Raw genomic sequence first — 13485 nt, 5'->3', positions numbered from 1 at the left:
CTTCGACAGAATTTAGCACAATTTTTATTCATTTCAGATCTGCAAAGGCTGCTACCACTGGAAATAAGATTCTATTTTATTCGACTTTCTTGAAATTCGTCTACAAAAATTGAAAATTGCATAAACATCCGCAGTCTGGTCACGTTCAAATGCGCAGATGAATCTTCCCTTCAGGACCACCTGTGTAATATTACAATAGGTTCATTATTATTAAATTATTCGGAAAGTAATTTCGTCTTTCGTGTAGAGATGTCATGCTTCCATTTGTTATTATGTACTAGACTGGGGATCTTGTGCAAAATAAAGACTGTGTGAATTGCGCAAAATAGGAGCCAAATAGAAATTTCATCCCCGAACTCACCCCTCGCCCTCGAACGGTCGAAGATCCCGGACAGAAAAAAGGTCTCGACGATCTAAATATGTAAAAAGAATCGTCCTGGAACTCCATAAATCTTCGCCATCCTCTGGGGGAGGGGTGCGGGGGTGTACAATGATTCAATGAGGTGTGTACAATGTGAGGGAAAACTAACACATTGATAGTTTGACATTCTCTCAATCTATTGGCTGTATTAAATTGCATCTTCGTCGTAAATGCGTAAAATCAGCAGTCTACTTATAAATGGTGAAAAATTGGCTTTCATGTTCCCTTGCGAAAACGAAATGACTTTAAAAAGAAAAAACTGGAACTAAATGTTCACGTCTCGAGGAGCACGTCAGGACGGAACAATCTGTGCGTACGATAGGTACCCGTAGCGATTACTCGCGGTGCCAGGCTAGATACCGAAACATTATTAGCTACACGATAAACCAGTTTCTAAGGTCGCAACTAAGCATTTATCTCGGAATCAGACAATTGAACGCAGGAAACCTATCCGAACCGAGGAACACAATAACTAAAGCCGCGGGGGGACTTATGGGCGAGCCTCGCACCTTTCCCACAAGTAAAAGTGAACCATGTTGATAAGTCGGTCCCACGGGTCAACGCGGAAAGGCGACCCAGTAATCGTCGCCTTATATTCGTTATCCGCTATTTGTTCCCGACGCATTTTTCCTCTCCGCTAGAAATTTCTCTCCGCCTGTAATCGATACTTGAAATTTCAAGCTTTCTCCGTGTTCTTACGTAGGTAAAGCTCGATTCAACGTGATCTCCTTGTTTCATTGTCTTCGCGAGAAATCTTTCATTAGGATACATTCAGATCGTATTAGATGATTGTACTAATCTTGGAAAAGAATGGTGACTGTATAATTAGGTTGTCCGCAAAGTTTCTTTCGGAATGTGTTCCTTTAATATTGTTAAAAAAGTTTGTTTTCGATCCATGCATACAGGGCAAATTCATTTTAGGAAGTACTAAAACATTAACGCAAAGATTATTGTTTTTATTTAGCAACATTAAAGGAAGACATAATTGACGAATAAAGCTGTATTCTTCAAAATTTAACTGTTGAATTTTATTTTCAAATCGGGCACGAACTCACGCAGTCATTTGACACCTATAAGAATGGAAATTTGCAGAGAAATCCGCAGTTAAATCCGCAGTTTTACGACCACGACGTGGCAGTCTCATTTTCGAAAGAGCTCCAACATCGTAGTTTTCCCCCCATCGCAGTCACTTCAGATCAATAAGATTAAGTTAACCGGAGTGGAGGAGTGTTTCTTCTTTCAAGAAACGAACCAGAATCGGGCTTGGCCCGAGCGTAGCTCGAGAATTCGACTATAGTTGACGTCACGATCGATGATTGTCGTCCAGATCGTCCGGAGATCCAGCTTCTGAAATGAATTCCGCTGGGAACAAGGGAGAAAATAGCTCGCGGCGGTATTACGTCTCAAGACACAATATAAAAGGCAGCATTCTCGTTTTGGAGGTTTGCTCGCTTTTATCTCGCTGAAAAACACTTGTTCTTTTGCGGCGGCCGTGGCTTATTACATATTTTCCCTCGGTTTACAGAGGAGTTTGATGAGAACCAGCCTTGTTGCAATCCACGTCCATCTGGACGGCTCGACGCTGTACATATATTTGCGAGACGGTTTAATTCGTAATTACTTTGCGACCTCTGTTGTCCGCGGAAGAATGTCCGCGCGCGTGGCTTCTAGTTTCCCGGCGATTTCCAATGCGCGACGATAGAGAAGCGTGTCTAGCCGTTGAAAATAGAAAAAATCGTCGAGCATTCCATTCTAGTGACTGTCTGGCCACCTCGGAGAATTAGAATGCCGTTCGAGATCGGCTCGGTCCGAGCTCGTCATCTTCTGTAGCGTCGTCCGAGGCATTCCTGCGAATTCAATTTGTTTCATCAATGTTTGCGTGGCGTTTGATGACGCGAATGTACGAAAGGAAATGTTCTGCTGCGATAAAATTACTACTAGACTGCGGATGTGAATCTTATTGCCAGTGGCAATGGCCTTTGTTGGCACAAAATTAATCAAAATCGTACCAAATTCTATCGAATATCGAGTTTTAATATTTTTTTAACATTTTCATACCTATAAATGCATAGAATCCGCTGTCTACTTCGAAATAAAAATTGATTTTCTTTCGTAATGCGTTTAACAGGTTGAAAATGATGTAACAGTGTTTTTAAATTCTTCTAATCTTTTCACTGTGTCGAATTACATCTACTCAGTTTTGTTATAAATGCATCAAATCAACAAATTAATCAAAATCGTACCAAATTCTATCGAATATCGTGTTCTAATATTTTTTGAACGTTTTCGTACGCCATAAACGCACAAAGATCCGCAGCCTAGTTATTACTTAATCAATAAGATCGATGAAATATGTCTTCTTTGATCTTGGATCGTGGAAAATAGAAATTAGCTGTAACGCTCGTAATCGATTTTTTTCCGTGATTGCGATTGTGATGCACACAATTTGTCTTTTCAATTAGTTTCAAGAATCTTGCGAAATCATGGACGGCAGTTTGCAATAGAGACAAGTCATTGATCGCTGTTCCGATAAGATAGAACAGACTATGAGATCTAGAAACGAGAGAATTCTAATTGTGACCAGTGAAAGTCAACGGAGAGCTTCGTATGCGTTGTATGTACTAAATAATTTAGTGGAACTGAAATACTCTGACCCACTCTCGCAAAGTGAATATTTTAAGGAAATATTTGATCAACAGGTTACCGTGATACGCGTGTTATCATCGATTATGAAATGTTTATCGGCTGGCTAGCGTCGGGCTGATATCGTGTTCAAGAAATTGTGTAAATCGAAGGAGGTTAATTACAAGTATGTCGCGTCAAGTATACACAGATTATCTTCCTCGAAGAGACAACGGATTCCTTCAAATCTGAATGCAATGAAAATAAAAATTTGTTCGATTCTTGCACTCGCCTTCTACTATGCCAAATCTCGACTAAAATTGTATTATCGGTTTCATTCAGAAAAACTGTGCACAGGAGAGTCTTTCGCACAGGTTTTATCTATTCGCAGAATTTTAGAAATGAGGAAAAAATCGTTTGATTAAATATTTTGTAGCAGATAAGCAACGCACTTTTAACATTTCTTCGTTTAGAAAATTTCTTCTTGTAGTGTTGTTCCTAGGATTAATAAAAAGTATAAAATTGTAGTCTCAAAACGAGAATATTTCTGCAAATATGTTTAATACAAAAGGTTTTAACTGATCCGCACATTTCGGTCGGCTACAGAAGGGTTAAAGCGATAAGTACGAGATAAGAGAGGACGAAAATCGATTACCTCGGTGAGAGAAGACGAGACGAGACTTTCAGCCTAATAAATTCGTGGCTTCAAGTAGGTCGTCCCCCGCGAGGAGTTTCCGAAAACGTCCGGAAAGGGTCTTTATCGATCTAGCCGGCCATAAGGCGAGAGCGACTGTTCGCAGGAAGTCTCGAGTGTCCGTGAATTTCGTTTTATCGGTTCGCCCACGCACGCAGACCGTTCCGGGACAAAAGTAATGGTCTTGGTCTTGAGAGACTCTCTCGAAAAAGGTTTCCTCTCACGGAAAAAGGTTCTCTATGCAGAAAGTTGGCGGACAGCTGCTGCTGTTGGCCGGGGTTCCTAAACCTAGCCTTTGTACCTGCGCTGGTTGGCTGGGGCAGGTGTTGAGACCAGATACATCTGCTGACCTGCACGTGTCTCGAAGGGATTTCTGCACGCATCTGTGCTGGTTGCGCAGGTATCCAACGTTCTCGAACAGCTCGGTGAACACCGGTCCCTCCTTGTACGCGTGTGCGCGCGCTTTCTATCTGTGTGAGGAAGGTGGAACCGGCGTGCTCTCGATCGGAGCCCCTACATGGTGAGCTGAAAAAATTCCGGGATTTAAATCACCGACGACCGGCTGATAAATCCGCCCGGATTCGGCCGAGATACTTTAGCTACGGAGATTGCGCGTTAGGTAACCAGGAAAGTTCGTGCCGGTTTAATCAGTACCGATAAATGATACACAAAGTGGAGCGGACTAGCCTTATTCGGGAAAGCGGCCGCCTGTCTGTGCTAACCGCGGCGGAAGGCGTTCGGTCGAAATATGTTTGGGAAAAATATGACGGAAGGGCTAACCCGAATAGCACAAAGACGTCTTTCCAGGACGTAAGACATTCAGACCTAAAATCAACGTGAAAATGACGTCTTTCTATCTGGAACAGTATTCTCAAAGTTGTCCGAGTGCCATTTCTAAATATGCAATAATTAAATTGCGAATTTGATGCTTGTACGACAAGAATGAGTACATAGATAAAATATAGAACAGCAAACAGGTAACCAGAATTGAAGGATGTCTACCATATCATAGTAATCGGAAGAACTACTTGCATTCGATAAAATCTAACTACGAGGCGAGTTAGGAAAATAAACGGCGATGCCCGACAGGTTTCCGAGTAAAGTTGTAAAGTCCAGAAATCAACTAGTTCCCTCGAAGACCGCTAGATAAGATACCTGTTTAATTGATGCTCCTGGTTTAATGCCTCAATAAAATATACGGGTTATCAAATGATACTAAATAGTATACTTTAACGAAGCCGTTAACACCTAGAGGCTAATAAAAATCCTGCGGGAAGAGAGGTGAAGCTGCAGCTTGGTTTGCGATCTCCGGGAAACCTTGAGACTCTCTCTCTCTTTCTCTCTCTTTCTTCTGGCCGCACCTTGTGTACCAACAAGTCGAATCTGATCACCTGCTATCGCGCGCGGTATCCGCGGCAGCCAGGTGTCTCGGGAGAAATGGAAAAACGCGAGAGCCACCAGAGATTAAGGGTTCGACCCTCGGTCGAGGCTAATGATGGGGTTCAGCTAGTCATCTTCTTCTCTCCTCTTGCTCGCATCTTTCTCAACTCGCCTCACCTCGCCTCTGTTCTCCTATCCCATCGGCGAACTTCTTTCAGCCGTTCCGAGACCGGACACGCATCTGCTCGTAAGGGTTTTCAATGAGAGATTGAATTCCTTTATGGTCTACTTGCAGCTCCTAAGAGAAATTATCGCTTTCGAGGCGGCCGTCTATGCTGGAATGGACGAAAACCGTGTGTACGAGAAAGTGCCGCGTTTTCTTCTGCGAAGAGTATCCGAAAAAACGAGTTTCTCTCCTCCGAGACGCGTTGCGTCATGCGTCTGATGCTCGCAGACTTGTCATTTCAGTAATTTAGCAGCGTTGCTAACGCCAGGAAATTGGAACGAATGTTTCGCTGGATTGAGATTCTTTTCCAGGATTTGCAAAGAGATGGAGGGTTTTCAGGACTCAAATGCGCCAGATAAAAGATCAATATAGGCCGCGATTGCCCTCAAAAGTAATTTGCATTGTTCGGCAGCATGCAGCTGTCGCAGTTTTATGAAAATAGCGGCCTAGATTGATCTTTTATACAGCACTTTTGAGACTATACTGAAAAAGCCCATCTGTGCATTATCGAGAAACGAGAAGGCACATCCCGGAGCTTTGCAATCCTGGAAAAACGAGTCCACTCTCTGAAAAGTGGATTTTTCCAATTTTCGCTGATTGAACCGCGGCTCGCCGTGGCCGGGATAGAAAAGGAAGCGAATGAATATCTCACGCGACGCGAAAGTTGCATAATACAAAGGTCGGCCCGCGTAACCTTGCGCGGTTTACATAAACTGCGTTTGAATGGCCGGTCTGCCCGGATGCCCGGCGGGGAACAAACACGACACGGCTAACTCATTATTACTTCCATAATTAAGGCAGCGCGAAGGGAAAGAAAGGAAAGGTTGGCCAGCCCGGCGAAGGAGACCGGGCACTTTTTAATTAACGAATAATCACGGGCTCGTCCGAAGACAATGGCTCGTGAAAGCGATCCGTGAGGATCGCCGAAGCGAGAACATTGATGAGAGATCATTAAACGTCCTCTCTCTGGACTTTCTTCGGGCGCAGTCATCGCAATACGTCTCGTTCGTCGTGGCAGGGGATATCTTCGATCGCAATGATCCCGGAATCGCCCTTTTGCCTACTGTCGCCCTCCATTCTGTTCTGCGGACCGAAAGGAATTTCACTGGGACTTCATCTCGCACTGTTTTATGCATCATTTTCTAGCGGACCCATCAACAAGCATAGTTATCTCCTTGCGCCAGTATACTGCAGATGTTTCTGCAAATAACACGCTGTTTTTTTTACAATTTATAATCTTTACGGATAAGAAGTAGCGGGAAATTTAATGGAAGACTCTTTATAGGAATTGCTCTAGGATTAAAAAATTGTATTGTTCGTGTGATTTCTTCGAAATTCTGATGGAAAAGCGAGAAATGCTGTCGCACGATCGTCGGAAGAAGCGAGATACTGTTACGAATATCCTGGAAACGGAAGCGAAACGTTAGCAAAGCGGTACAGGATACCATTTCCAATGCTCTGCTCACAAAGAAACGCGGACAAAGGCGTCGAAACACTTTCCATGGGGGATACATTCTCGTGGAAAGGTGCGTTGACCTCTGATCTAATGGCACAAGGTTGCCGCGCCGTTTCGACATTGATAATGAAGCCGCAGGTACATCGAACCGAACCGGTGCCGTTGCCCCGTTACTTCCGGACGCGCCTAACTTCGTTTAGCGAAATGGCATACGGAAAGTTCAGCACTCCTATTACGAGCCTCCGACTTCCTTAATTAGCCAGTGGCTCGTTAATCGATTTCACCTTAACTGTTGTCTAAAACTACAGTGGCACGGATACGGTGCGATGATTATTCTATTACGAACGTTCTTAGTCACAGACGATCCAGAATGGATAACATCTTCATTCTACTGACCAGACTAGGAACTGTTCTTGCCAGAATTGATGATCATACTCTTATAAATAGACAGCGGATTAGATTCATTCATGACAAAAACGAATGGCTGCATTAGTCTGGTAAAATTGTACAAAAAAAGACCCAGCGTGTTTTATAATATAAAGTGACAGGTCTTAATTGAATTTATCGATTCACGCAACCCCATAAAACGAAGACGCGCACTACAAGTTCAACAATGGAGTTAGAGAGTGTCAGGAACCGCCGGTCTATTTACACGAATGAGATATTTGATATGTATCTTGGTGCACGTATTTTATGAAAGGCGTGAGGCTGAAATATGAATGAAGACTTTACAGACCCGTGAAAACCGGATGAGACATTAATTGCGGAATTTATGAATTGCTAAAATATTGCTTACACCGCTGGATTCAGAATATTAATTTAAATTCGTGTATTAATTAATCCCTCGCATAAAAGTGCATAACAAGAAGAGGCGCCCGACGATCGCGCGTTTATATTTATAGGGTGCACGCTCGAGTAAACTGCGGGTAATTGAATCTTTATACAAATTAGCACGCGATCGCGAGCTAAATTATACCGATGCTCTTCCGTGATGTACAAAATAACGGAAAAGGTCAAAGCGAGACACGTGCGCGATAAGCCTTAATTCTTACGACAATGAATCTCGAGACGCGAGTTATCGGTATCGGGAACAATCGAGATTATTCTTATAAATTCCATAGTTTCCCGCGATCTGGCAAACGTCGAGATTAATATCCAAGATACGATTATAAAATGGTTACATGCGCAGCTTTATGCTATCGAATATTGCAAATTTACCGTTTAATCGTTTGTAGACTGCGGATTTTATGTATTTATGACGAAAATTTAGGATTTAAAGCACTGGGCTTGTTAAAAATATTTAAGGACATCGATGTGTATTAGTTTGAGGTGAAAATTTCCAGAAAAGTTTAGAATTTATAGCAGTGGACATGTTAAAAACATTTGAGGACATCAGTTTATTAGTTTGAGGTGAAAAGTTAGGTGACTCAACCAATGCCGTGCTCTTTTTAGAAAACTTCGGCCCGTTCGATTTTATTTACGCCGACCTGTTCGACGACCATCCAACGAATGTTCGAAGGCAGAACCAACAGTGACTAAATAAAACGGAGGATTTGCCTAATCGATTCTTGAAATGTCAGACACCCGATGCTCGCGGCTGTCGATTTCCCCGGCGAACAATTTTCCACGCTGCCAGAGCCGAGACGCGCAACGCCCTTGCCATGCCAGTGAAAGTGTTAATGGAAACGCGCGCATACGCCTCGCCCGCGTAAATCGTCGGACAATTGAAATTGGAAGGTTGCCGAGGTGGGGAGAAGCGAGCGAGAGACGCGTCCGGCGTTTCAGGACTTTCACGCCGCGAAATAACACGTCGACGAGAGTTTTCTCGCGTCGGAAACGAGCTGTGGCGAATCCTCATGGACACGTGTCAGCCTCGAATTAAGGAGTAACAAACAAGATGATTTTCGGGAATTTTTAAAATAGAAACCATACAGAGTATAGAATCAAGAACAAAAAAGCTATATTGTATACATTTTCAGAAAGGTTTGTGAATTTTTTAAAGCAAATTCGATCCAAAATGGTGGCTGTAGGTTCTGGCAAGCAACAACACCTCTTTTTTCGGAGGGCTGCATGGCCGGAAAGGTTTTTCAATCACGGATGGTCGTAGAAGAAAAAATCAAAGATTTCTAGATATTATTATTATTTATTTAATGCTTTAAACCAAGTATGGTTTATGTAGCATAAACAATGCATGAACATATTAAGATTTTCTGATATTACAAAAACAAATTTGGATTATTCGAGGCTATTCAAGCGAACAGCACGTGTATTTTGAATACACGTGGAGAATGGATATCTCTAATACACATTGCAAGTCCTCCGCCCACGTCATCTCTTTGTCTGCTATTACTAAATCACTCGGTTTAGTCGGTTGCGACAAGACGCAAATGAGACAGCGTGCATAAGCTACGGGGAAGCTATACTGCCGGCCCTTAATTAACAGAAACAAGCGAACCCGTGGGGAGAGAGCAAGCCACGAGCCCCCGTTTGCGTGCCGGCTTGCTCCCAAGTTAAACCGTATGATATACGAGCCGCGTAATTGATGCGAAGTGAACGGGTCGCGTTGGATCAACGTAAATGTCATGGGGACTTTTGCCGGTTCGGTGGATGAAATGTTTCTTCGGGTTTCGGACTCGCGTCTCTCTGTCTACCAGTGCTCTCGTGCCTATGCGTTCGCCAGTCTGCCCGCGGCTAGCGGCTGATCAAAAGAAAACTTGAAAGTCGAGGTCTCGACGAGAAAGGTCGCCTTTTCGCGCTCCCAACGATTACGCACTGATTATAGTAATTAGCCGGATGGAAAGTGGTTACCAGTCGCCCGGGATCGATGCCGCGATCTCGAGGCGAACGTGATTGATTTCATTGAACCTGGGGCGGAACGCGCGCGCAAAGTATAATATATATCGGACAATTTTTCTTATGGTCCTCTTATTTCCACTCAAGTATTACCCCATGGATCTTCCATCCTGTCTAGATACGTACCTTCACTTGTTTGTGATTCACTTGTTCGTACAACATGGACGCAAAAGCTGAGATCTTGAGCACGGCTTTAGCCAAACTGATCAATTCTGTGTGAAAATCAAAGAACTTTCGATAGAAATGGGACGGAGATTTCTCTTTTAACCTTTAGTTATTCGCACCTCGGGTTGTGTCAATATTGGTTTACGTTAGTTGGGTCTCTGTTAACACTTTTTGACGGGGATTTTGGCAGTAATTAAATTAATAATTAAAGGTAAATGAAAGCTGCAACGTTTCAGCTTGAATTTAAAAAAGAAATCGTTCTCCGATTTTCACACAGAGCTCGTGCCGTTTAGCAACAGGGGAATCGATGACCGATGCAGTCTGTGTCCAGGACAAACAAGTAAAAAGCAAACAGAGTCCGTGAACGTGTCCGCTCCGCTCCCACGGAATATTATTTACAATATGATCAGGGTGCATTATTTCGCCGCGCATTCGAGCTATTAAATTTCCCCTTGGCCACGTATTTCATCGATTGGGCGACGCCGGGTCGCATCCCCTCATTATCATCGCCGACGCTAGCCCCCCTGGTCGCATTGTCCTAACGGTTGCGCCGATATTTCAATTTCAGAGTCCTGGAACGCTGCACAAAGATGTCAGTGGTGCTGGTACCAAGGTCAGCGGGAAGACGGTCGGCAGCGCTGCGACTGCAGCCCTCACCGCGCTGTCCGCCATTAATAATACATCCAACACTACCCGGAACAAGAACAACATCGCCATATCCCATGAGGTAAGTCCACAGATTGTTACGCGAACGCTTTGCCATCACTTTTTTTACGAGAGAACAGAAAACGTGGATTTTCGAAGTTCTTCGAGCTTCTCGAGAAGAGTTGTTCGCGATCGGTTTCGTTGCCATGCGCGAGATCGAGCGACTTGCCTTGACCGTGCCACCGTCTGCCGTTCAATCTGGAACGAATTAACAGGCCCGACAACTTTCGAACGATCCCGCATTATTAATAGCGGCAATTTCGACAGTGACTTTATTGCGCGTTATCCTCCTCCCTGATACAGTGTCGCGATCAATGCTAATTAGCTGGAATCGTAACGCGATCCCGTAAAAAATGGATGCCAGTCGTATGAAGTAATGTCTGGAAGAATATTAACTCTCTGTCGGAAAAAATTCTCAGTCTTTTTTTTTTGTCGACAGAACTGGAACATTCACTTTGAATGAATATTTTTCTACATTTTGTAAGAAGGTCTATAATCGATAGTTTTCAAATAAGTTTTCTACTGCGGAATCGTGCTCGTTCTCCAAGAAGAAGGTTCATAGAAACTGGAGCTTGCACGGAAACCTGACGACACGAAAAATCCGTGAGACCCAGCACCATCGGCGGGGAGGGTTAATGGCACGTCCGAGGGTAACCGGAGGTTCACTTTCATGGTAGTCTTCGGTATCGCCTCGACGATTACTCGTCTATTCTTCGGCGAAGGTTTTCCGGTTAATACGGGTCGGTTTGAATAGCGTATGGGTTCCCTTGATGGTCCGTTCACTTCCAGGGAAGAATCACGATTCATGATTCAGCTTCTCCGATCGCGTCGCGTTCCATCCGGCTCGATCCACTAATCCCCGGCCGTCGGCAGTGATTATTTCTTTCACTTATCCGTGTGACCTCGCACAGTTTCCTACGGTTTCCATCATCTCCGCGGGTTGGGCGAGAATCGCGCCAACGTCACTACCGTTCGTTAATGTTGCTCTCCTTATTTCTTCTCGCCAAGCTCCGTTGTTATTATGCGGCAAAGATGATCGAATTTCGTTGGATCGAGCGGCACGCGTTGCGCAACGGCGGCGTACCCGCTCGTTCGCCTCCTTTTGCACGGTAATTGTCTGTCGCGTCGCGTTCACCGCGCGCCATCGACCACATTCTGTCGATAAAATGGAGGACAATGTTCGAAGCAATCGCGCGAACACGCCAGAACAAGTGTTTCAACATCTTTCGCTCGTTTTTACCACGGTCGGCCTCGAATCGCCGCAAAGGAGGCGAACACGGTGGCAGTTCCATGTTCGCTTTCCAATTGTTTCACTTCGTTCAACCCCTGCACGCGCTTCGCGTTCATTCGTTGCGACTAGGGTTCGCGATATCCCACAGAGACGTTTTCAATCCCCTGGGATGCATTTGGGATTTATTTGAATCCCGCGGGATTAAGGATTTCGTTCTTCAATCTAATATGTATATATTTAACGAAGAAAGAAATTTACTTAATCGGATAATCATCTTGAAACAACATACAAACAAAATCTAGAGATCTATATAAATTCTTGTTTTTGGAAAACAAGCTGTAATTAAAATATTGTATACATATTCAATATACGTATCAAACATCTAAGTATAAAATTAGAATTTAGATAGAACGTTCGTGATTCCGGGTGAAAACGGACCCGAGTCGCGCGACTATTACCAATTTATTGGTCGAATTTGCGACCTTGAGATGTCCACGCGCGAAGGCCGCCAGTATGACGGCTGCCAATCCTCGTAAATCTGTTCGAAGACAAATGGAACCTCGTCACCGGTGAATAACGTTCAGCCAAGAAATGACGAATTGATTCGTCATCTGTCAACAGCGCGTTAATACGTTCCCTCCAGCGTCGCAACACAACGAAGATGTTCATCATTCATTGGGTTTCGTATTGTCAAAGCACAGTCGTGTACACGTTGAAGAATCACGGTTTTCTCAGTAGAAACCCTTCGCCACCTTTTCGCATAGTTTCTCCGCGAATCGGCGTGACTCACTTGCACATAATTTCGCTGGCATCTAGGCCCGAGTTCACGTGACAGCACGATAACACCGTACGCAGTTCTCGCGGCAGGATTCAGCAGATTCAGCCGGATTATCAGAGACACGAAGAAGAAGGCGCGCGGAGGCCAATCGGAAAGTAGTCTCCTTGAAACGTCGCGTCGCGCGTCGTGGCCGATCCTCCACGCGATTCTCTTTTGTCCATTCGCGGCCATGCAGCCGGATCCCATCCTACACTTATGTAAACGAGCAACGATACCTTCGTTCCTCGAGCCGGCTCGTATTAACCATCTTGTAAGAAGTCTCTCGAGCTTGTTCAATTTTCAAAGACCACCGCTACCGTTACCATTTATCGGCCGTGTAAATTAACCCTCCCATTGTTTTTCATTTTTCCTGACACGTCGCAGCAACCCTATTCTCCAGCGAGAAACTAGAAAAATAGAATGCTACTCGGTCCGCAATTTCCTTATTGTTAGGTCCTTTCTGCTTCTTTGAGAAAGGAGACGAGGGGAATTTATCGCCGTGTAAATTAACTCGCTCGACCATTGCTTTTAATTTTTCCTGACACGTCGCAGCAGCCCTATTCTCCAGCGAGAAACTAGGAAAATAGAATGCTACTCGGTCCGCAATTTCCTTATTGTTAGGTCCTTTCTGCTTCTTTGAGAAAGGAGACGAGGGGAATTTATCGCCGTGTAAATTAACTCGCTCGACCATTGCTTTTAATTTTTCCTGACACGTCGCAGCAACCCTATTCTCCAGCGAGAAACTAGGAAAATAGAATACTACTCGGTCCGCAGTTTCCTTATTGTTAGGACCTTTCTGCTTCTTTGAGAAAGGAGACGAGGGGAATTTATCGCCGTGTAAATTAACTCGCTCGACCATTGCTTTTAATTTTTCCTGACACGTCGCAGCAGCCCTATTCTCCAGCGAGAAACTAG

The 13485-nt window shown here is 44.2% G+C and overlaps 1 protein-coding gene across 4 annotated transcripts in view; it reads left to right on the top strand.

Moving 5' to 3' along the window:
- The window catches only part of LOC143217574 (uncharacterized), a 285200-nt gene that overhangs the window by 220285 nt on the left and 51430 nt on the right, over positions 1-13485 (top strand). For all 4 annotated transcript variants that reach the window (XM_076442010.1, XM_076441988.1, XM_076441999.1 and 1 more), the window contains one exon: positions 10386-10544. In XM_076442010.1, coding sequence (XP_076298125.1) covers positions 10386-10544 — 159 coding nt within the window. The remainder of the gene's footprint in view (positions 1-10385; positions 10545-13485) is intronic.

Source organism: Lasioglossum baleicum, chromosome 2 (genome assembly GCF_051020765.1).
Source record: "Lasioglossum baleicum chromosome 2, iyLasBale1, whole genome shotgun sequence".
NCBI lineage: Eukaryota > Metazoa > Arthropoda > Insecta > Hymenoptera > Halictidae > Lasioglossum > Lasioglossum baleicum.
Note: the sequence above shows the minus strand (reverse complement) of the source record. Positions and strands in the feature narration are given on the sequence as shown.